The sequence below is a fragment of the Lampetra fluviatilis genome, chromosome 27 (assembly GCF_964198595.1).
Source record: "Lampetra fluviatilis chromosome 27, kcLamFluv1.1, whole genome shotgun sequence".
NCBI classification, from domain to species: domain Eukaryota; kingdom Metazoa; phylum Chordata; class Hyperoartia; order Petromyzontiformes; family Petromyzontidae; genus Lampetra; species Lampetra fluviatilis.
In genome coordinates, this window is record NC_136301.1 from 11940712 (window position 1) to 11958820 (window position 18109).

The following is an 18109-nucleotide window of genomic DNA, read 5'->3' on the forward strand; positions in this document are numbered from 1 at the left end:
GGAGAGTGAGCTGAGAGGGGAGAGGTAGGAGAGTGAGATGAGAGGGGAGAGGTCGGAGAGTGAGATGAGAGGGGAGAGGTAGGAGCGTGAGCTGAGAGGGGAGAGGTAAGATAGTGAGCTGAGAGGGGAGAGGTAGGAGAGTGAGCTGAGAGGGGAGAGGTATGAGAGTCAGCTGAGAGGGGAGAGGTATGAGAGTGAGCTGAGAAGGGAGAGGTACGAGAGTGCAGGCGAGTGAGATGAGATGGGAGAGGTAGAGTGAGATGAGAGGGGAGATGTTGGTGAGTGCAGGCGAGTGAGATGAGAGGAGAGAGGTATGACAGTGAGATGAGAGGGGAGACGTAGGAGAGTGAGTTGAGAGGGGAGAGGTATGAGAGTCAGCTGAGAGGGGAGAGGTATGAGAGTGAGCTGAGAGGGGAGAGGTAGGAGAGTGCAGGCGAGTGAGATGAGATGGGAGAGGTAGAGTGAGATGAGAGGGGAGATGTTGGTGAGTGCAGGCGAGTGAGATGAGAGGAGAGAGGTATGACAGTGAGATGAGAGGGGAGACGTAGGAGAGTGAGTTGAGAGGGGAGAGGTAGGAGAGTGAGCTGAGAGGGGAGAAGTAGGAAATTGAGCTGAGAGGGGAGAGGTAGGAGAGTGAGATGAGAGGGGAGAGGTAGAGTGCGATGAGAGGGGAGAGGTAGGAGAGGGAGATGAGAGGGGAGAGGTAGGAGAGTGAGATTAGAGGGGAGAGGTAGGAGAGTGAGCTGAGAGGGGAGAGGTAGGAGAGTGAGCTGAGAGGGGAGAGGTAGGAGAGTGAGCTGAGAGGGGAGAGGTAGGAGAGTGAGATTAGAGGGAAATGTAGGTGAGTGAGATGAGAGGGGAGAGGTAGGAGAGTGAGTTGAGAGGGGAGAGGAAGGAGAGTGAGCTGAGAGGGGAGAGGAAGGAGAGGGAGATGAGAGGGGAGAGGTAGGAGAGTGAGTTGAGAGGGGAGAGGAAGGAGAGTGAACTGAGAGGGGAGGGGAAGGAGAGTGAGATGAGAGGGGAGAGGTAGGAGAGTGAGGTGAGAAGGGAGAGGTTGGAGAGTGAGCTGAGAGGGGAGAGGTAGGAGAGTTAGCTGAGAGGGGAGAGGTAGGAGAGTGAGCTGAGAGGGAAGAGGTAGGAGAGTAAGCTGAGAGGGGAGAGGTAGGAGAGTTAGCTGAGAGGGGAGAGGTAGGAGAGTGAGCTGAGAGGGAAGAGGTAGGAGAGTAAGCTGAGAGGGGAGAGGTAGGAGAGTGAGCTGAGAGGAGAGAGGTAGGAGAGCTGAGATGGCAGAGGAATGAGAGTGAGATGAGAGGAGAGAGGTAGGAGAGTGAGCTGAGAGGGAAGAAGTAGGAGAGTAAGCTGAGAGGGGAGAGGTAGGAGAGTGAGATGAGAGGGGAGAGGTAGGAGAGTGAGCTGAGAGGGGAGAGGTAGGAGAGTGAGATGAGAGGGGAGAGGTCGGAGAGTGAGATGAGAGGGGAGAGGTAGGAGTGTGAGCTGAGAGGGGAGAGGTAGGATAGTGAGCTGAGAGGGGAGAGGTAGGAGAGTGAGCTGAGAGGGGAGAGGTATCAGAGTCAGCTGAGAGGGGAGAGGTATGAGAGTGAGCTGAGAAGGGAGAGGTACGAGAGTGCAGGCGAGTGAGATGAGATGGGAGAGGTAGAGTGAGATGAGAGGGGAGATGTTGGTGAGTGCAGGCGAGTGAGATGAGAGGAGAGAGGTATGACAGTGAGATGAGAGGGGAGACGTAGGAGAGTGAGTTGAGAGGGGAGAGGTATGAGAGTCAGCTGAGAGGGGACAGGTATGAGAGTGAGCTGAGAGGGGAGAGGTAGGAGAGTGCAGGCGAGTGAGATGAGATGGGAGAGGTAGAGTGAGATGAGAGGGGAGATGTTGGTGAGTGCAGGCGAGTGAGATGAGAGGAGAGAGGTATGACAGTGAGATGAGAGGGGAGACGTAGGAGAGTGAGTTGAGAGGGGAGAGGTAGGAGAGTGAGCTGAGAGGGGAGAAGTAGGAAAGTGAGCTGAGAAAGGAGAGGTTGGAGAGTGAGATGAGAGGGGAGAGGTAGAGTGCGATGAGAGGGGAGAGGTAGGAGAGGGAGATGAGAGGGGAGAGGTAGGAAAGTGAGATTAGAAGGGAGAGGTAGGAGAGTGAGCTGAGATGGGAGAGGTAGGAGAGTGAGCTGAGAGGGGAGAGGTAGGAGAGTGAGCTGAGAGGGGAGAGGTAGGAGAGTGAGATTAGAGGGGAGATGTAGGTGAGTGAGATGAGAGGGGAGAGGTAGGAGAGTGAGTTGAGAGGGGAGAGGAAGGAGAGTGAGCTGAGAGGGGAGAGGAAGGAGAGGGAGATGAGAGGGGAGAGGTAGGAGAGTGAGTTGAGAGGAAAGAGGAAGGAGAGTGAACTGAGAGGGGAGGGGAAGGAGAGTGAGATGAGAGGGGAGAGGTAGGAGAGTGAGGTGAGAGGGGAGAGGTTGGAGAGTGAGCTGAGAGGGGAGAGGTAGGAGAGTTCGCTGAGAGGGGAGAGGTAGGAGAGTGAGCTGAGAGGGAAGAGGTAGGAGAGTAAGCTGAGAGGGGAGAGGTAGGAGAGTGAGCTGAGAGGGGAGAGGTAGGAGAGTGAGCTGAGACGGGAGAGGTAGGAGAGTGAGATGAGAGTGGAGAGGTAGGAGAGTGAGTTGAGAGGGGAGAGGTAGGAGAGTGAGCTGAGAGGGGAGAGGTAGTAGAGTGAGCTGAGATGGAAGAGGTAGGAGAGTAAGCTGAGAGGGGAGAGGTAGGAGAGTGAGCTAGGAGTGGAAAGGTAGGAGAGTGAGCTGAGAGGGGAGAGGTAGGAGAGTGAGCTGAGAGTGGAGAGGTAGGAGAGTGAGTTGAGAGGGGAGAGGTAGGAGAGTGAGCTGAGAAAGGAGAGAGGTAGGAGAGTGAGCTGAGTGAGGAGAGGTAGGAGAGTGAGCTGAGAGGAAAGAGGTAGGAGAGCTGAGATGGTAGAGGTATGAGAGTGAGATGAGAGGAGAGAGGTAGGAGAGTGAGCTGAGAGGGGAGAGGTAGGAGAGTGAGCTGAGAGGGGAGAGGTAGGATAGTGAGCTGAGAGAGAAGAGGTAGGAGAGTAAGCTGAGAGGGGAGAGGTAGGAGAGTGAGCTGAGAGGGGAGAGGTAGGAGAGTGAGCTGAGAGGGGAGAGGTAGGAGAGTGAGATGAGAGGGGAGAGGTCGGAGAGTGAGATGAGAGGGGAGAGGTAGGAGCGTGAGCTGAGAGGGGAGAGGTAGGATAGTGAGATGAGAGGGGAGAGGTAGGTTAGTGAGCTGAGAGGGGAGAGGTAGGAGAGTGAGCTGAGAGGGGAGAGGTATGAGAGTTAGCTGAGAGGGGAGAGGTATGAGAGTGAGCTGAGAGGGGAGAGGTAGGAGAGTGCAGGCGAGTGAGATGAGATGGGAGAGGTAGAGTGAGATGTGAGGGGAGATGTTGGTGAGTGCAGGCGAGTGAGATGAGAGGAGAGAGGTATGACAGTGAGATGAGAGGGGAGACGTAGGAGAGTGAGTTGAGAGGGGAGAGGTATGAGAGTCAGCTGAGAGGAGAGAGGTATGAGAGTGAGCTGAGAGGGGAGAGGTAGGAGAGTGCAGGCGAGTGAGATGAGATGGGAGAGGTAGAGTGAGATGAGAGGGAAGATGTTGGTGAGTGCAGGCGAGTGAGATGAGAGGAGAGAGGTATGACAGTGAGATGAGAGGGGAGACGTAGGAGAGTGAGTTGAGAGGGGAGAGGTAGGAGAGTGAGCTGAGAGGGGAGAAGTAGGAAAGTGAGCTGAGAGGGGAGAGGTAGGAGAGTGAGATGAGAGGGGAGAGGTAGAGTGCGATGAGAGGGGAGAGGTAGGAGAGGGAGATTAGAGGGGAGATGTAGGTGAGTGAGATGAGAGGGGAGAGGTAGGAGAGTGAGTTGAGAGGGGAGAGGAAGGAGAGTGAGCTGAGAGGGGAGAGGAAGGAGAGGGAGATGAGAGGGGAGAGGTAGGAGAGTGAGGTGAGAGGGGAGAGGTTGGAGAGTGAGCTGAGAGGGGAGAGGTAGGAGAGTGAGCTGAGAGGGGAGAGGTAGGAGAGTGAGCTGAGAGGGAAGAGGTAGGAGAGTAAGCTGAGAGGGGAGAGGTAGGAGAGTGAGCTGAGAGGGGAGAGGTAGGAGAGTGAGCTGAGACGGGAGAGGTAGGAGAGTGAGATGAGAGTGGAGAGGTAGGAGAGTGAATTGAGAGGGGAGAGGTAGGAGAGTGAGCTGAGAGGGGAGAGGTAGTAGAGTGAGCTGAGATGGAAGAGGTAGGAGAGTAAGCTGAGAGGGGAGAGGTAGGAGAGTGAGCTGGGAGTGGAGAGGTAGAAGAGTGAGCTGAGAGGGGAGAGGTAGGAGAGTGAGCTGAGAGGAGAGAGGTAGGAGAGTGAGCTGAGTGAGGAGAGGTAGGAGAGTGAGCTGAGAGGAGAGAGGTAGGAGAGCTGAGATGGTAGAGGTATGAGAGTGAGATGAGAGGAGAGAGGTAGGAAAGTGAGCTGAGAGGGGAGAGGTAGGAGAGTGAGCTGAGAGGGGAGAGGTAGGATAGTGAGCTGAGAGGGAAGAGGTAGGAGAGTAAGCTGAGAGGGGAGAGGTAGGAGAGTGAGCTGAGAGGGGAGAGGTAGGAGAGTGAGCTGAGAGGGGAGAGGTAGGAGAGTGAGATGAGAGGGGAGAGGTCAGAGAGTGAGATGAGAGGGGAGAGGTAGGAGCGTGAGCTGAGAGGGGAGAGGTAGGATAGTGAGATGAGAGGGGAGAGGTAGGTTAATGAGCTGAGAGGGGAGAGGTAGGAGAGTGAGCTGAGAGGGGAGAGGTATGAGAGTCAGCTGAGAGGTATGAGAGTGAGCTGAGAGGGGAGAGGTAGGAGAGTAAGCTGAGAGGGGAGAGGTAGGAGAGTGAGCTGAGAGGGGAGAGGTAGGAGAGTGAGCTGAGATGGGAGAGGAAGGAGAGTGACCTGAGAGGGGAGAGGAAGGAGAGGGAGATGAGAGGGGAGAGGTAGGAGAGTGAGTTGAGAGGGGAGATGAAGGAGAGTGAACTGAGAGGGGAGGGGAAGGAGAGTGAGATGAGAGGGGAGAGGTAGGAGAGTGAGGTGAGAGGGGAGAGGTTGGAGAGTGAGCTGAGAGGGGAGAGGTAGGAGAGTGAGCTGAGAGGGGAGAGGTAGGAGAGTGAGCTGAGAGGGAAGAGGTAGGAGAGTAAGCTGAGAGGGGAGAGGTAGGAGAGTGAGCTGAGAGGGGAGAGGTAGGAGAGTGAGCTGAGACGGGAGAGGTAGGAGAGTGAGATGAGAGTGGAGAGGTAGGAGAGTGAGTTGAGAGGGGAGAGGAAGGAGAGTGAGCTGAGAGGGGAGAGGTAGTAGAGTGAGCTGAGATGGAAGAGGTAGGAGAGTAAGCTGAGAGGGGAGAGGTAGGAGAGTGAGCTGGGAGTGGAGAGGTAGGAGAGTGAGCTGAGAGGGGAGAGGTAGGAGAGTGAGCTGAGAGTGGAGAGGTAGGAGAGTGAGTTGAGAGGGGAGAGGTAGGAGAGTGAGCTGAGAGAGGAGAGGTAGGAGAGTGAGCTGAGAGGAGAGAGGTAGGAGAGTGAGCTGAGTGAGGAGAGGTAGGAGAGTGAGCTGAGAGGAGAGAAGTAGGAGAGCTGAGATGGTAGAGGTATGAGAGTGAGATGAGAGGAGATAGGTAGGAGAGTGAGCTGAGAGGGGAGAGGTAGGAGAGTGAGCTGAGAGGGGAGAGGTAGGATAGTGAGCTGAGAGGGAAGAGGTAGGAGAGTAAGCTGAGAGGGGAGAGGTAGGAGAGTGAGCTGAGAGGGGAGAGGTAGGAGAGTGAGCTGAGAGGGGAGAGGTAGGAGAGTGAGCTGAGAGGGGAGAGGTATGAGATTCAGCTGAGAGGGGAGAGATATGAGAGTGAGCTGAGAGGGGAGAGGTAGGAGAGTGCAGGCGAGTGAGATGAGATGGGAGAGGTAGAGTGAGATGAGAGGGGAGATGTTGGTGAGTGCAGGCGAGTGAGATGAGAGGAGAGAGGTATGACAGTGAGATGAGAGGGGAGACGTAGGAGAGTGAGTTGAGAGGGGAGAGGTATGAGAGTCAGCTGAGAGGAGAGAGGTATGAGAGTGAGCTGAGAGGGGAGAGGTAGGAGAGTGCAGGCGAGTGAGATGAGATGGGAGAGGTAAAGTGAGATGAGAGGGAAGATGTTGGTGAGTGCAGGCGAGTGAGATGAGAGGAGAGAGGTATGACAGTGAGATGAGAGGGGAGACGTAGGAGAGTGAGTTGAGAGGGGAGAGGTAGGAGAGTGAGCTGAGAGGGGAGAAGTAGGAAAGTGAGCTGAGAGGGGAGAGGTAGGAGAGTGAGATGAGAGGGGAGAGGTAGAGTGCGATGAGAGGGGAGAGGTAGGAGAGGGAGATGAGAGGGGAGAGGTAGGAGAGTGAGATTAGAGGGGGGAGGTAGGAGAGTGAGCTGAGAGGGGAGAGGTAGGAGAGTGAGCTGAGAGGGGAGAAGTAGGAAAGTGAGCTGAGAGGGGAGAGGTAGGAAAGTGAGATGAGAGGGGAGAGGTAGAGTGCGATGAGAGGAGAGAGGTAGGAGAGGGAGATTAGAGGGGAGAGGTAGGAGAGTGAGATTAGAGGGCAGAGGTAGGAGAGTGAGCTGAGAGGGGAGAGGTAGGAGAGTGAGCTGAGAGGGGAGAGGTAGGAGAGTGAGATTAGAGGGGAGATGTAGGTGAGTGAGATGAGAGGGGAGAGGTAGGAGAGTGAGTTGAGAGGGGAGAGGAAGGAGAGTGAGCTGAGAGGGGAGAGGAAGGATAGTGAGATGAGAGGGGAGAGGTAGGAGAGTGAGCTGAGAGGGGAGAGGTTGGAAAGTGAACTGAGAGGGGAGAGGGGAGTAGAGTGAGATGAGAGGGGAGATGTAGGTGAGTGCAGGCGAGTGTGATGAGATGGGAGAGGTAGAGTGAGATGAGAGGGGAGATGTAGGTGAGTGCAGGAGAGTGAGATGAGATGGGAGAGGTAGAGTGAGATGAGAGGCGAGATGTAGGTGAGTGCAGGAGAGTGAGATTAGGGGAGGGGAGTAGAGTGAGATGAGAGGGGAGATGTAGGAGAGTGCATGCGAGTGAGATGGGAGAGGTAGAGTGAGATGAGAGGGGAGAGGTAGTGAGAGGGGAGAGGTAGGAGAGTGAGCTGAGAGGGGAGAGGTAGGAGAGTGAGCTGAGAGGGGAGAGGTAGGAGAGTGAGCTGAGAGGTAGGAGAGTGAGATTAGAGGGGAGAGGTAGAGTGAGCTGAGAGGGGAGAGGTAGGAGAGTGAGCTGAGAGGGGAGAGGTAGGAGAGTGAACTGAGAGGGGAGAGGTAGGAGAGTGAGATTAGAAGGGAGATGTAGGTGAGTGAGATGAGAGGGGAGAGGTAGGAGAGTAAGCTGAGAGGGGAGAGGTAGGAGAGTGAGTTGAGAGGGGAGAGGAAGGAGAGTGAGCTGAGAGGGGAGAGGAAGGAGAGTGAGATGAGAGGGGAGAGGTAGGATAGTGAGCTGAGAGGGGAGAAGTAGGAGAGTGAGCTGAGAGGGGAGAGGTATGAGAGTCAGCTGAGAGGGGAGAGGTATGAGAGTGAGCTGAGAGGGGAGAGGTCAGAGAGTGCAGGCGAGTGAGATGAGATGGGGGAGGTAGAGTGAGATGAGAGGGGAGATGTTGATGAGTGCAGGTGAGTGAGATGAGAGGAGAGAGGTATGACAGTGAGATGAGAGGGGAGACGTAGGAGAGTGAGCTGAGAGGGGAGAGGCAAGAGAGTGAGCTGAGAGGGGAGAGGTAGGAAAGTGAGCTGAAAGGGGAGAGGTAGGAGAGTGAGATGAGAGGGGAGAGGTAGAGTGCGATGAGAGGGGAGAGGTAGGAGAGGGAGATGAGAGGGGAGAGGTAGGAGAGTGAGCTGAGAGGGGAGAGTGCAGGAGAGTGAGATGAGAGGGGAGAGGTCGGAGAGTGAGATGAGAGGGGAAAGGTAGGAGCGTGAGCTGAGAGGGGAGAGGTAGGAGAGTGAGCTGAGAGGGGAGAGGTATGAGAGTCAGCTGAGAGGGGAGAGGTAGGAAAGTGAGCTGAGAGGGGAGAGGTAGGAGAGTGAGCTGAGGGGAGAGGTAGGAGAGTGAGCTGAGAGGGGAGAGGTAGGAGAGTGAGATGAGAGGGGAGAGGTAGGAGAGTGAGATGAGAGGGGAGAGGTAGGAGAGTGAGCTGAGAGGGGAGTGGTAGGAGAGTGAGCTGAGAGGGGAGACGTAGGAGAGTGAGATTAGAGAGGAGAGGTAGGAGATTGAGCAGAGAGGGGATAGGTAGGAGAGTGAGCTGAGAGGGTAGAGGTAGGAGAGTGAGCTGAGAGGGGAGAGGTAGGAGAGGGAGCTGAGAGGAGAGAGGTACAGTAAACCGAGAGGAGGCAGAGTGAGATGAGAGGGCTGTGCTGCTACTGTTGAGTGAAACTTATTTAATATTTTTTTTCGGAAGTCCTCAACTTCGCCATTTCGCCCTCTAGTGGCTTTGACTGCTGTCTCCTGCCTCACCACAACCAGCCGCTATGGTACACGGCCTTACCCGCATACCCACGCTTATTTTAAACCCTTTAACAGTTTAATCACTCGAGTGCAACTGTCGCCGCCTCTATTAGCATGTAAACTTAGTTTTAAGTTAATTTAATTTAGCTTAAAACACAGATCGATGTCTGCGGCCTGGCAGATATCGAGGCCTGCTATTGGTACTGTCGCGGTGGCCGCGTTGCCTTTCAGCTCGCGCGGCCAAAACCGCTAGTCGAGGTCGCCCTCGCCGTCTCGGGCCTGCATACGTGGCAGCTTTTACTTTGTATTTTGTTTGTTATCGTTTAGTTGAATGCTTTATTTGTTTGTAATGAGTTCAGTAAAATCAGCTCGCGTGCAGGGAAGTGTGTGGATTGTGACATCGCGGTGGTGACGGCTTTGGGGATGGGTGTGAGACGTTCAGCAGTGTTATTGCTCGCGGCAGGTGGTGATGTTGATGTTTAATTTTGGTTATTAGACTACACACAGATGGTCAGTGCGTGAGAATTTTGCCAGTCATTAGCTACGGTCGCTGTTGCGAAGTCGAACTCTGGGTTATTGCGACATGGGCCGGTGTCTTGAGTTAAGGCTTAACGTGGACTTGTGTACAATTGCTACTTTTGGCTGTGACAATTGTTCTTCGACTTTACGATTGAGTGAGCTGAAACTATAATTGGTGCGGCAAATGCTTGCATACATGACTTAATCGGTTTGACTATTGCGAGTGCATAAACATGTTATGTTTGTTTAGGCGTCATGACTTAATGAGGCCTTCATCCAGCAGTGGTTAGAGCATGCATTCTTGATGATGTGGACTTTTGGGCAATGGACCTGCTGCTAATAAGCAGTTTCATTGCCCGAAACGTCAGCTTTTTGATAAACATGGAGAGATTTTTAGATTTGGTTTGTTAATCGTCTACAGTGGCTGAAGTTAATCGCTTTGCTATATTTAGTCATTTTTCCTTTTTTTTGTCGTCATCCCCAAAACTTTATTGTCATTGTGCTTTCGGCAGCATGCCCTGGGATGAATCCTCGCAGAATTGCTTTTACTCCTTGTGTAATACCAAGTACCGTATTGTGCACAACTCCCTTAAGTTCCCTTCAAGTGACCTATTTTTATCCACAAACTAGGGGGCAGCACTTTCGCACCCAGATAAATGTTCATTGCATGACAGTCAAGTCGACATTTTATTATTCTCAGTTGAAATTTTGGCAAATGAAGTGCAGAACGCATACATTTCATTGGTTTTTTTTTGGTACCTTCAACTCGTATTTCGTACCATATGTAGCCAACCGTGCTAATCGGAGATGTGGGGGAAAGACAACAAACTAAACACAAAAAGTAGTTCTAAAGATATTAGTTTTCAATCTCGACTTAAAAGTGCATAGCTCCAGTGGCTTCTTAACATCGGAAGGAAGAGCGTTCCAGTCGGCCGCAGAAGCTCATCTGAAAGCTCGCGATGCAGGGACTGTCTTTGTTCAAATGGTTTAGCAAAAAGCTGCTGCGAGGAACAACAATAAACAACAGAGAGGAAGTAGCCGCTGTGCTGGAGTGTACTAATGTGTATAACACATATTTTACTTACGCGATCTGATCCAAACATTTATTACGAACCATATTGGTCATGAAAGCCTACACTGAAACTGCATTTGGTAAGGTTGTTAATGATTTAAGATTGAACACTGATGACAAAAAATGATCCGTCCTTGTGCTTTTGGACATTAGTGCAGAGTTTGACATGGTTGATTACAATATTCTTTTTGAGAGATTGCAGAGATGGGTCGACCTCTCCGGTACAGTTGCAAATTTGTTTAAGAGCTATTTGACCGGCAGAGAGCAATTCGTATTTTTAGGTGATCTGTCGTCCTCAAAGACAGAAATTACGTGTGGTGTTCCACAAGGCTCCATTCTGGGACCTGTTTCATTTAGCATCTATATGCTACCACGAGGTGATATCATCAGGAAACATGAGATTGATTTTCATTGCTACGCTGACGATACGCAACTATACATTTCGGTTTCTCCGAATGATGTAAGCCCCATCGATACCCTTATGAAGTGCATTGATGATATTAAAATGTAGATGGCACTGAATTTCCTGGCACTTAACAAAGACCAAACAGAGGTCCTGGTAATTGGAGCAAAAGCCCATAGAGATTAACTGCTCACAAATGTATGCTCGCCGACAGAAAACGCCAAACAGCAGGTTAAAACGTAGGTGTTTTGATTGATTAGGATTTGAACTTTGAAGCCCACAGATATATCACCAAAACAGCTTTCTATCATCTTAGAAATATGGTTAAGGTGCAGCCTTTTCTCTCTCGGTTAACTACTGAGAAACTGATTCATGCTTTTATTACCAGCAGACTTGACTACTGCAATGCTTTCTTTTTCGGTCTTCTGGAAAAGTCAATGTCACCTACAACTTATTCAGAATGCCGCAGCATGGGTGGTCATGAAAACCAGAAAGAACTCCCACGTAACACCTATGTTACGGTCCTTGCACTGGCTGCCGGTCAGTCAAAGGATTAATTTAAAAAATATATTGGTTTTTAAATCGTTGAATGGTTTGGCACCAGCATACATGTCTTCTATGCTTTGTAGATATGAACCAACAAAATTCCTCAGATCCTCCGGTTCTGGTCTTTTTGTCGACCCAAGGGCCAGGACCAAAACTCACGGAGAAGTGGCCTTCAGTGTGTATGGTCCTCACCTGTGGAACAGCTTGCCAGGGGATCTGAGGGCTTCACAATCATGAAGCAGTTTTACGTTGAATCTAAAAACTCACCTTTTTAGACTTGCTTTTACTTAAGATTATTTTATAGTGTTATTTATTTATATTCCTTCGATAGTAATTTATTATAATGCAAGTTTGTTTTATATGGAATTTGCTTTTGTTCTTCTTGTGAATTAGTCTATTAATGTGTTTTTATCTGTACAGAACTTTGAATGGCATCCTTTGCATGAAATTGTGCTATAGAAATGAAGATTTGATTGATTTAAAAAATTGCGAACTGTATTATTTTTTTTAACCACTTAATCTACTGTAAACGGTGAACTTGCAATCCACCGTTTAGAATCCATCTCCTATCAGCACAAGTCTCTACTTTATGGATGTATCACTTTTTTTTAGTAAAACCCTCATAGTCACCAAACAAATACTCTTGGTCATTGTTTGAGTGTTGCGATTCATAATAATTCAGTACATTTTGTATTGGTGCTTTCACAGCGCAAGGCTAGCAACACAAAGGTAGGTGCTGTTGTCATCCATACAGTCTCCAGTAGTTTCACAGTAGGGGGCAATTTTGCGTTACGTTCGAAGTAAGTTTTCTAATTGGTAAAATTTTCACTATGATGCCATCATACAATGGCCTCATTTAAAATTATGTAAATAGGATCTGAAACACCCATTATAATGCAAACAGCGCGTAGTAGTTAACGATTAATATGTCTGCAGCGTTAATCAGGGTGGCCTGCCAGATTCCAACTGTTTCTGTCTGGCCGTTTTCCCACTACCCGATTTAACAAGTTAAATGCCTCGTGTCTCTCCCATCTGCCTCCTTCCCTCCAGTCGGCAATATTTAACTTCCAGGCGCTGCTGACGGTGCTGCTGCTGCTGGTGTGCACGTGCGCGTATGTGCGGGCGCTCTTCCCCTCCATGCTGGACCACAACAAGACCGGGTGAGCGGCAGGGGGATATAAATCTATTATTACATTGCTCCAAGGGGGATTTTGGTTGTCTTGAAGCCGTTCCTACCCCCTCCCCACTGTCCCCCGCCCACCACTACCCAAACAAGCCCAACCGTGTGTCCGGAGGAGGGAATTGGGCCTAAACAGAAATAGGTGGGGTCTAAAGAAGAAGGGGGCGTGTCCTAAAAAGGAAAGGTGCGGAGCCAAAAGAGGCTCCACCCCCTTCCTAACGAGGAAGGGGGTGGAGATGGAGGAATAAGGAGGTGGGGCCTACAAAGGTTGAACATTCCTGTTTTAAGGTAAAAGCATAAAATCAAATACGTGGAGCAAGCAGGCCACAGGCCAATTAGTTCTTTGTAATCTTTATCTTCAATTCTATCCCGACTGGGCTATCGGCATCATGCCATGAGACGAAGAATCCAATTCGTAAATTTGTCCTAGAGCAGTGCAACCCTTTGTGTCTAGAGAACAGCCTGCAGCACCAGATATCCCAGAACTACCTCTGACCTCTGTACCACACTGTAGGGGGCAGCACTTTCCTGCCTGCCCTCTTTTCTCTCCGCCTGATGAAGACCGCTTGTATTGCGATCAAAACGTCGTGGGTTTTTTGCTTTTATTATTTTAAATTGTATTCTATTTTATTATTATTTTTTCTAAACGAATGCATTGTAAATTGCCTCTTCTTAAATAATATTGACCAGAGAATGGACTATTGCAAATTTTTTTGTAATTTTCATTTATTTTCTTCTGTTCACAGAATTCTCGGCATTTTTTGGAAGTGTGCCAGGATAGGTGCGTTATGAAGGGTTTGGGTGCCCACGGGCATGCTCCTGTTGCTGTCATGCCGTTGCACTCCTTTGCATTGTGCTGTATTAATTAATGCACGCGTGTATGTGTGTGCCTGCGTGCGTGCATGTGTGCGTGTACGTGCATTTATTTAAGTGCGTGCATGCGTAGTGTTCTACATGCAAGTCTGACTACACGTATGTTTGCGTGCCTGTGTGTGCTTGCACGTGTGTGTGTTTGTACTTGTGGGGAGTGGTAGTGTAGTTGTTAGCACCCTGCATTATGAACCCGGTGTCTCGAGTTCAATTCCCGCTCACGGGGCCTCCCCTTGGACGACTCAACCTCAAATGAATACCTACTGCTGTGAGAAAATATTACCACTCGGGAGACTGGCAGTCGGGCATGGTGCTGGCCACCCACTCCCTCCTGTACCGTCCTGGCCTTCATAGGTACTTGCTAACTCCACTTGCCCCAACAGTATGTTACAGCTATACGGGGGATCTTTGTTTTTGTTGTTATTGTGTGTTCTTTGCTTCTGTGCATTCAAGCACGTGCCTGTGCATGTGTTCTGGCACGCACGTGTGTGTGTATGTGTACACGTACGTGCGTGCGTTTGTGTGGGTGTGTGCAGGTGAACGGAAGAGCGCGTATGTGGGAGTGGCGTGCATTGCCATGGCATTCAGCATCCTCTTCCTCCAGTAGCACAGGGCAAAGGGCCAGTCACTACGGCTGAGGGGAGGGGGAGTGGAGGTAGGGGGGAAGAGAGAAGGGGGATGAGGTGCATGCACCGGGCAGTCGGGAGCCGAGTTTCACTCTAAGTTTGCACTCCTAGGAGACTCCAAATTATCATCACTATTGCCATCATCATCTCACCATCGTCACCACTACATCAACAGGAGTACTGATATAATCACCATTGCCTCATTGGCATAATAAATGTTGTATTATCACTTTTATGATTAGGTACATTTCCATTAGCTGCTAGATGAGAGCCTTCCCCATGCCGTGCACACTGGTCAACGCTGCGGTTTTACAGCACAGCAAAGCATATTGCCCTGCTGCCTCCTGCTGACGTCCGTAGCTCCGCATCGTTATCACTTTACGCATTTTTGCAACTTCGGTGCCACATTCTATCATCTCTTTACAATAACATCATATTCGCAAACATCACATGCCCCCAATGTCAATGCGCGCGGCTTTTTCAACTGCGCCTTTGGTTCTCTAGCTGTTGAGAAGTGTGGCATGGATGGGAACACTGCGACGGGAAACGGCGTCATTCGTACACACATTCCATCGTCATTGCTGCGGTAGTCGTAGTCCTGAGTGAGTGTAACACGAGTTGTGATGTCGCTGGAGTTAGAAACACTCTCTCTGTGCGCCATGACGAACACAGCTCCCACCTCCGCGATGCGTTTCCGGGGTCGTACCGCGCATGGTTCGGCCCAATGTCTGACATTTCACTCTGACGTGCTGGAGGAGTTTCTTCAGGAATTGAAGTTCCTCAACTGAAGAAACTGAAGTTTTAACTGACAGAACAAGACAACCCAAATACAAGTCGGAGAGCTGCGCCATACAACCGCTAAAACTTACGCAGAGGCACCACTTCCACCAATCGGCACAAGCTGTGCTACTCGCAGGGTATGTTAGTGGATGCACGAAAGTCATGTCTGGTCAAAATGGGGCAGGTAGAGTTTGGATTATGGCATCGAGTTTGACTCCAGCATTGTATTTCAGTGCAGCAGTGTTTGACCAAAAACTGTACAACAATTCAACAAGGGCCTTGCCCAAACGCAGAGGAGGGCACCCTCGCGTATTGTGCTGGCAGCCACAAAGAATGCATCGGATTAAAAATTTTAACCTCCTTTGTGAGACACTAATTTTTTCACAAGACGGTGATATTTTGCAGTTATTAAGGGTTTCGGTTTTGCACCACAGCGGCAATTTAAGGTGCGTTTTTTCTTTCTCCCTTTCGATATATTTTTCCCTCGTCCACGTGGGTTTGCAAATGTTCTCGAGGTTCAAGGTGCCTGCCGTCTGGGACTCTCCCCTGCTGGTGCAGAAGAAGAGCCACGTGACTCAGTGATGGGATCGTTAAAGGATCGGTGATCGTCGCTTCTCGGTTGAGAATGCTTGCATATCGTTTAGATTATAAGAAATCGCTCTAAGGGGAAACTCCTTTCGACGTTGACCACTGCATGTCCAGGATTTGTGTCCCAATTGACTGGGGCAATTTGAAGGTAATCGTCGCCATCGGTGCGTCTACGCTGAACACCTACGAACAAAAACATTATACATAAATGGCTTGGCACGGCAGAAGTTGTCTGATCAATCGAAACAAAAATTGGTAACGCTAACAATTATTTGGTGACCCTACGTTGGCTGTGGTGCACAATCACAACAAAAAAAAACACTCAACACGTGCAATGAAGAAGGGCCATTGCATACATGTGCTGTGAATAAGGGCTATTGCCCAATACGTCACCGAATATACTTTTTGAAAGAGTTATTGATGCACGTGTTTGAGGTTTTTTTTAAATTAAAAAGTGAATTTGATTAACAATGATCGATCTGTTGAGCACACTGCCTCCTGGGTAGACTTTTACATGATCTGATTGTAAGTTGCCATCCTTGTCATGTGATGACATCTCGAATCGCGAGTGGACACTCCCATTTGCTCTCTATCGGGGCAGAAATGTGAAATGGTCCCTCGACAAGCCACTCAAGGCAACGATTACCATTAACTGCCCCTGGTAGTGTTCAAAGATAGCACTGTTGACATTCCATAGAAGTTGGCCATAGGCCTGTTTACAGAACCCACTCCTGTATTCCATCTTTGTCCAGTAAAGCTTTTTTTGAATAACATTTGCTGTCGTGTTTACCAGTTGACTTAAGTCTCAACAAAGACCGATAACAATCTGAGTGACACCTATTCCGGTTTGACCCGGTACAGTCCAATAATTGGCATCCATGTTTTGGCGCAGAGGTTGATTTGTACCAAGATCTGTGTTGTGTTGTGGTTGAATTGTATTTTCAGTACAGTGAACTATAGAGTGCAGATATACATGGGCTGACTGGAAGATATGTCCACGTTTGATCTGTGGAAGAGGTGTCAAACCCCATCGATTGATGATTTTACCGGATCTTTAACATCCAATTTCTAAGTATATACGTGGGGAAGTCTTTGTTATATATGTGCGTATAAGCATGTGTATAAATGATTGTGGTTCCTCCACGTGAAATGCGTGCGGTGCTGGATCAGTCTAACACGGTCATTGTACCACACTGGACTCGCCCTCAGCTCGCTCGGGTTAGCTGTAATCCATTCACCTAAATGGCTGTTAGCACCCCAGTGTCGAATGCAGTACAGTTATGTCTCGGTGTCCTTGGCGTTGAGCTGACGTTCAACTGCTCACATCAGACGCTTGACCAGACTGCTTTTATTCGTTTCGATAATTGCGCACCGTCCGTCGTGCATTGACCGTGGAGACCGAAGATGCGGTCGTTACCAGTCGCGCGTGGGCTATCGCAAACGGCATCTTCGGCTCTGAATCTGCGTCTGCTGAAGTCGGAGTCTGTGTTAAATGCTGCGGATCGCCTGATAGTTCGCAAGTGGAAGTTTTATCTCATCACGACATCGATCTGATCACGACATTGACGAATTACATTGGCTGCCGATCAAACACAAGATTACATACAAACGCCTACTTCTTTACAAGGGTCTGCACCAGTCCACTCTGTCCTATCTCACAGAGCAGTGCATGTAGCAGCCTGAATGGACCCCAATCGACACCGTTTGCAATCCACAGCCCACGGTGTGCAATCAGCTACTGCTGCACGCGCGCGCAAACCTCGCGCGATACGACCAGCGCAGTGTCGGGGTCTCCGGCCCGAAGACCTGTAACTAGTTTACTGGCAGATGTTCGAGATCCATCGTCGAGTCTAAGCCAGTTTTGCGACAGATGTAAAACGTTCTCAATACAAAGATTACTACGTGTGATCAGCACGCGTTTGTAATGTGTAATTTACTCGACTCATAGGGCACTTGCGGCGTGAGTTTATATTTGAGTGGGGGTAAATTAGTAATCGCGGAAAGATGTAGCATAAATCGTGGGTTCGCTCGGACTGGAGTTCGGCACACCCCGGTAGAGGCTGATGTGAATCTGTGGGCAAACGAGATCGCTCAGAGTTGAGGTTCTGCGCACGACAAAAGGTATGTGGCAACCGTAAACGCAAACCGAAAGCAGAAGTTGATTGTGAAGCTGTTGCAGGCGGAATATTTCAATACCGGAAGAGGAGGGAACTATATGCACATGCTTTGTCTCTGAAGTCGGTCTGTTGTTTGCGAAGTAACCGACAATGCCGGTGAATGTCCCGGGAAGACCTACAGATTTCTCAGATGGGAAAGAGAGGAACGTTCCTGGGAAAACCTGGAACAAGGTGGCAACCCGAGTGTGAAGTGTGGCCAATCAAGTGACCCACAAGCTCTACGGCCTGGAGTGGCCCTCATCCAGCAGTTGGATTGACAACACGGGACTGGAGTGCATGTGCATGTGACGCGGGTGGTGGTGGGAGCGGTGGCGCAGGGGTAAGCACGCAGCACTACGAACCCGACGATCTGAATTCGAATCCCACTCACGGCCAACACCAGTGACGATTATTTGAACCGGTCCTGGGCATCCCCTAGGTCGACTCAGCCTCAGATTAGTACCTGGTGCGGTGTGTAAACAACGCCACTAGGGAGACAAAGGCGTCTGGGTGTGGTGCTGGGAAGTGGCAACCCACCCCTTGTGTGCTGTTACTGGCCTTAAAACGTGCTGCTCGCTAACAGCACTTGCCCCTACAGTCTGTTAAGGCTACTATGGGGGATCTTTCACTGTGGTTCTTCATGTGTGGTAAGTGTTACATTTGAAGTCTTATAACTTTTTTTCTTCTTCTTGGTTCTTTCGGTAAAGTCACGTAGAATGGAAATAATAAAATAATAAAAATAAACCAATAAAATAATTCTCACGACGTTTCGGCCACAACGCAAGCAGCCGTCCTCAGGTGAAGAACAGGTCTGTCGAGAAGACAGAGTTTGAATGACACACCCCAGGCTTGGAGCGTCTATTTAAGCTGGGTTGGAGGGGGGAGA

The 18109-nt window shown here is 50.1% G+C and overlaps 1 protein-coding gene across 1 annotated transcript; it reads left to right on the top strand.

Moving 5' to 3' along the window:
* The first annotated feature begins 8303 nt into the window (after positions 1-8303).
* On the top strand, positions 8304-15838 carry TMEM167A (transmembrane protein 167A). Its single transcript, XM_078869251.1, has 4 exons — positions 8304-8509; positions 12074-12183; positions 12950-12984; positions 13610-15838. Exons 1-4 carry the CDS (start codon positions 8507-8509, stop codon positions 13678-13680), a joined length of 219 nt encoding a protein of 72 aa, XP_078725377.1. The 5' UTR covers positions 8304-8506; the 3' UTR covers positions 13681-15838.
* Positions 15839-18109: the final 2271 nt, after the last annotated feature.

Bases quoted from the DNA above. Each gene is read 5' to 3' on its own strand.
- TMEM167A (XM_078869251.1), top strand. The intron at 12,184-12,949 runs GTGAGCGGCAGG...TTCTGTTCACAG, and splicing joins CTGGACCACAACAAGACCGG to AATTCTCGGCATTTTTTGGA. The intron at 12,985-13,609 runs GTGCGTTATGAA...GGGTGTGTGCAG, and splicing joins TTGGAAGTGTGCCAGGATAG to GTGAACGGAAGAGCGCGTAT.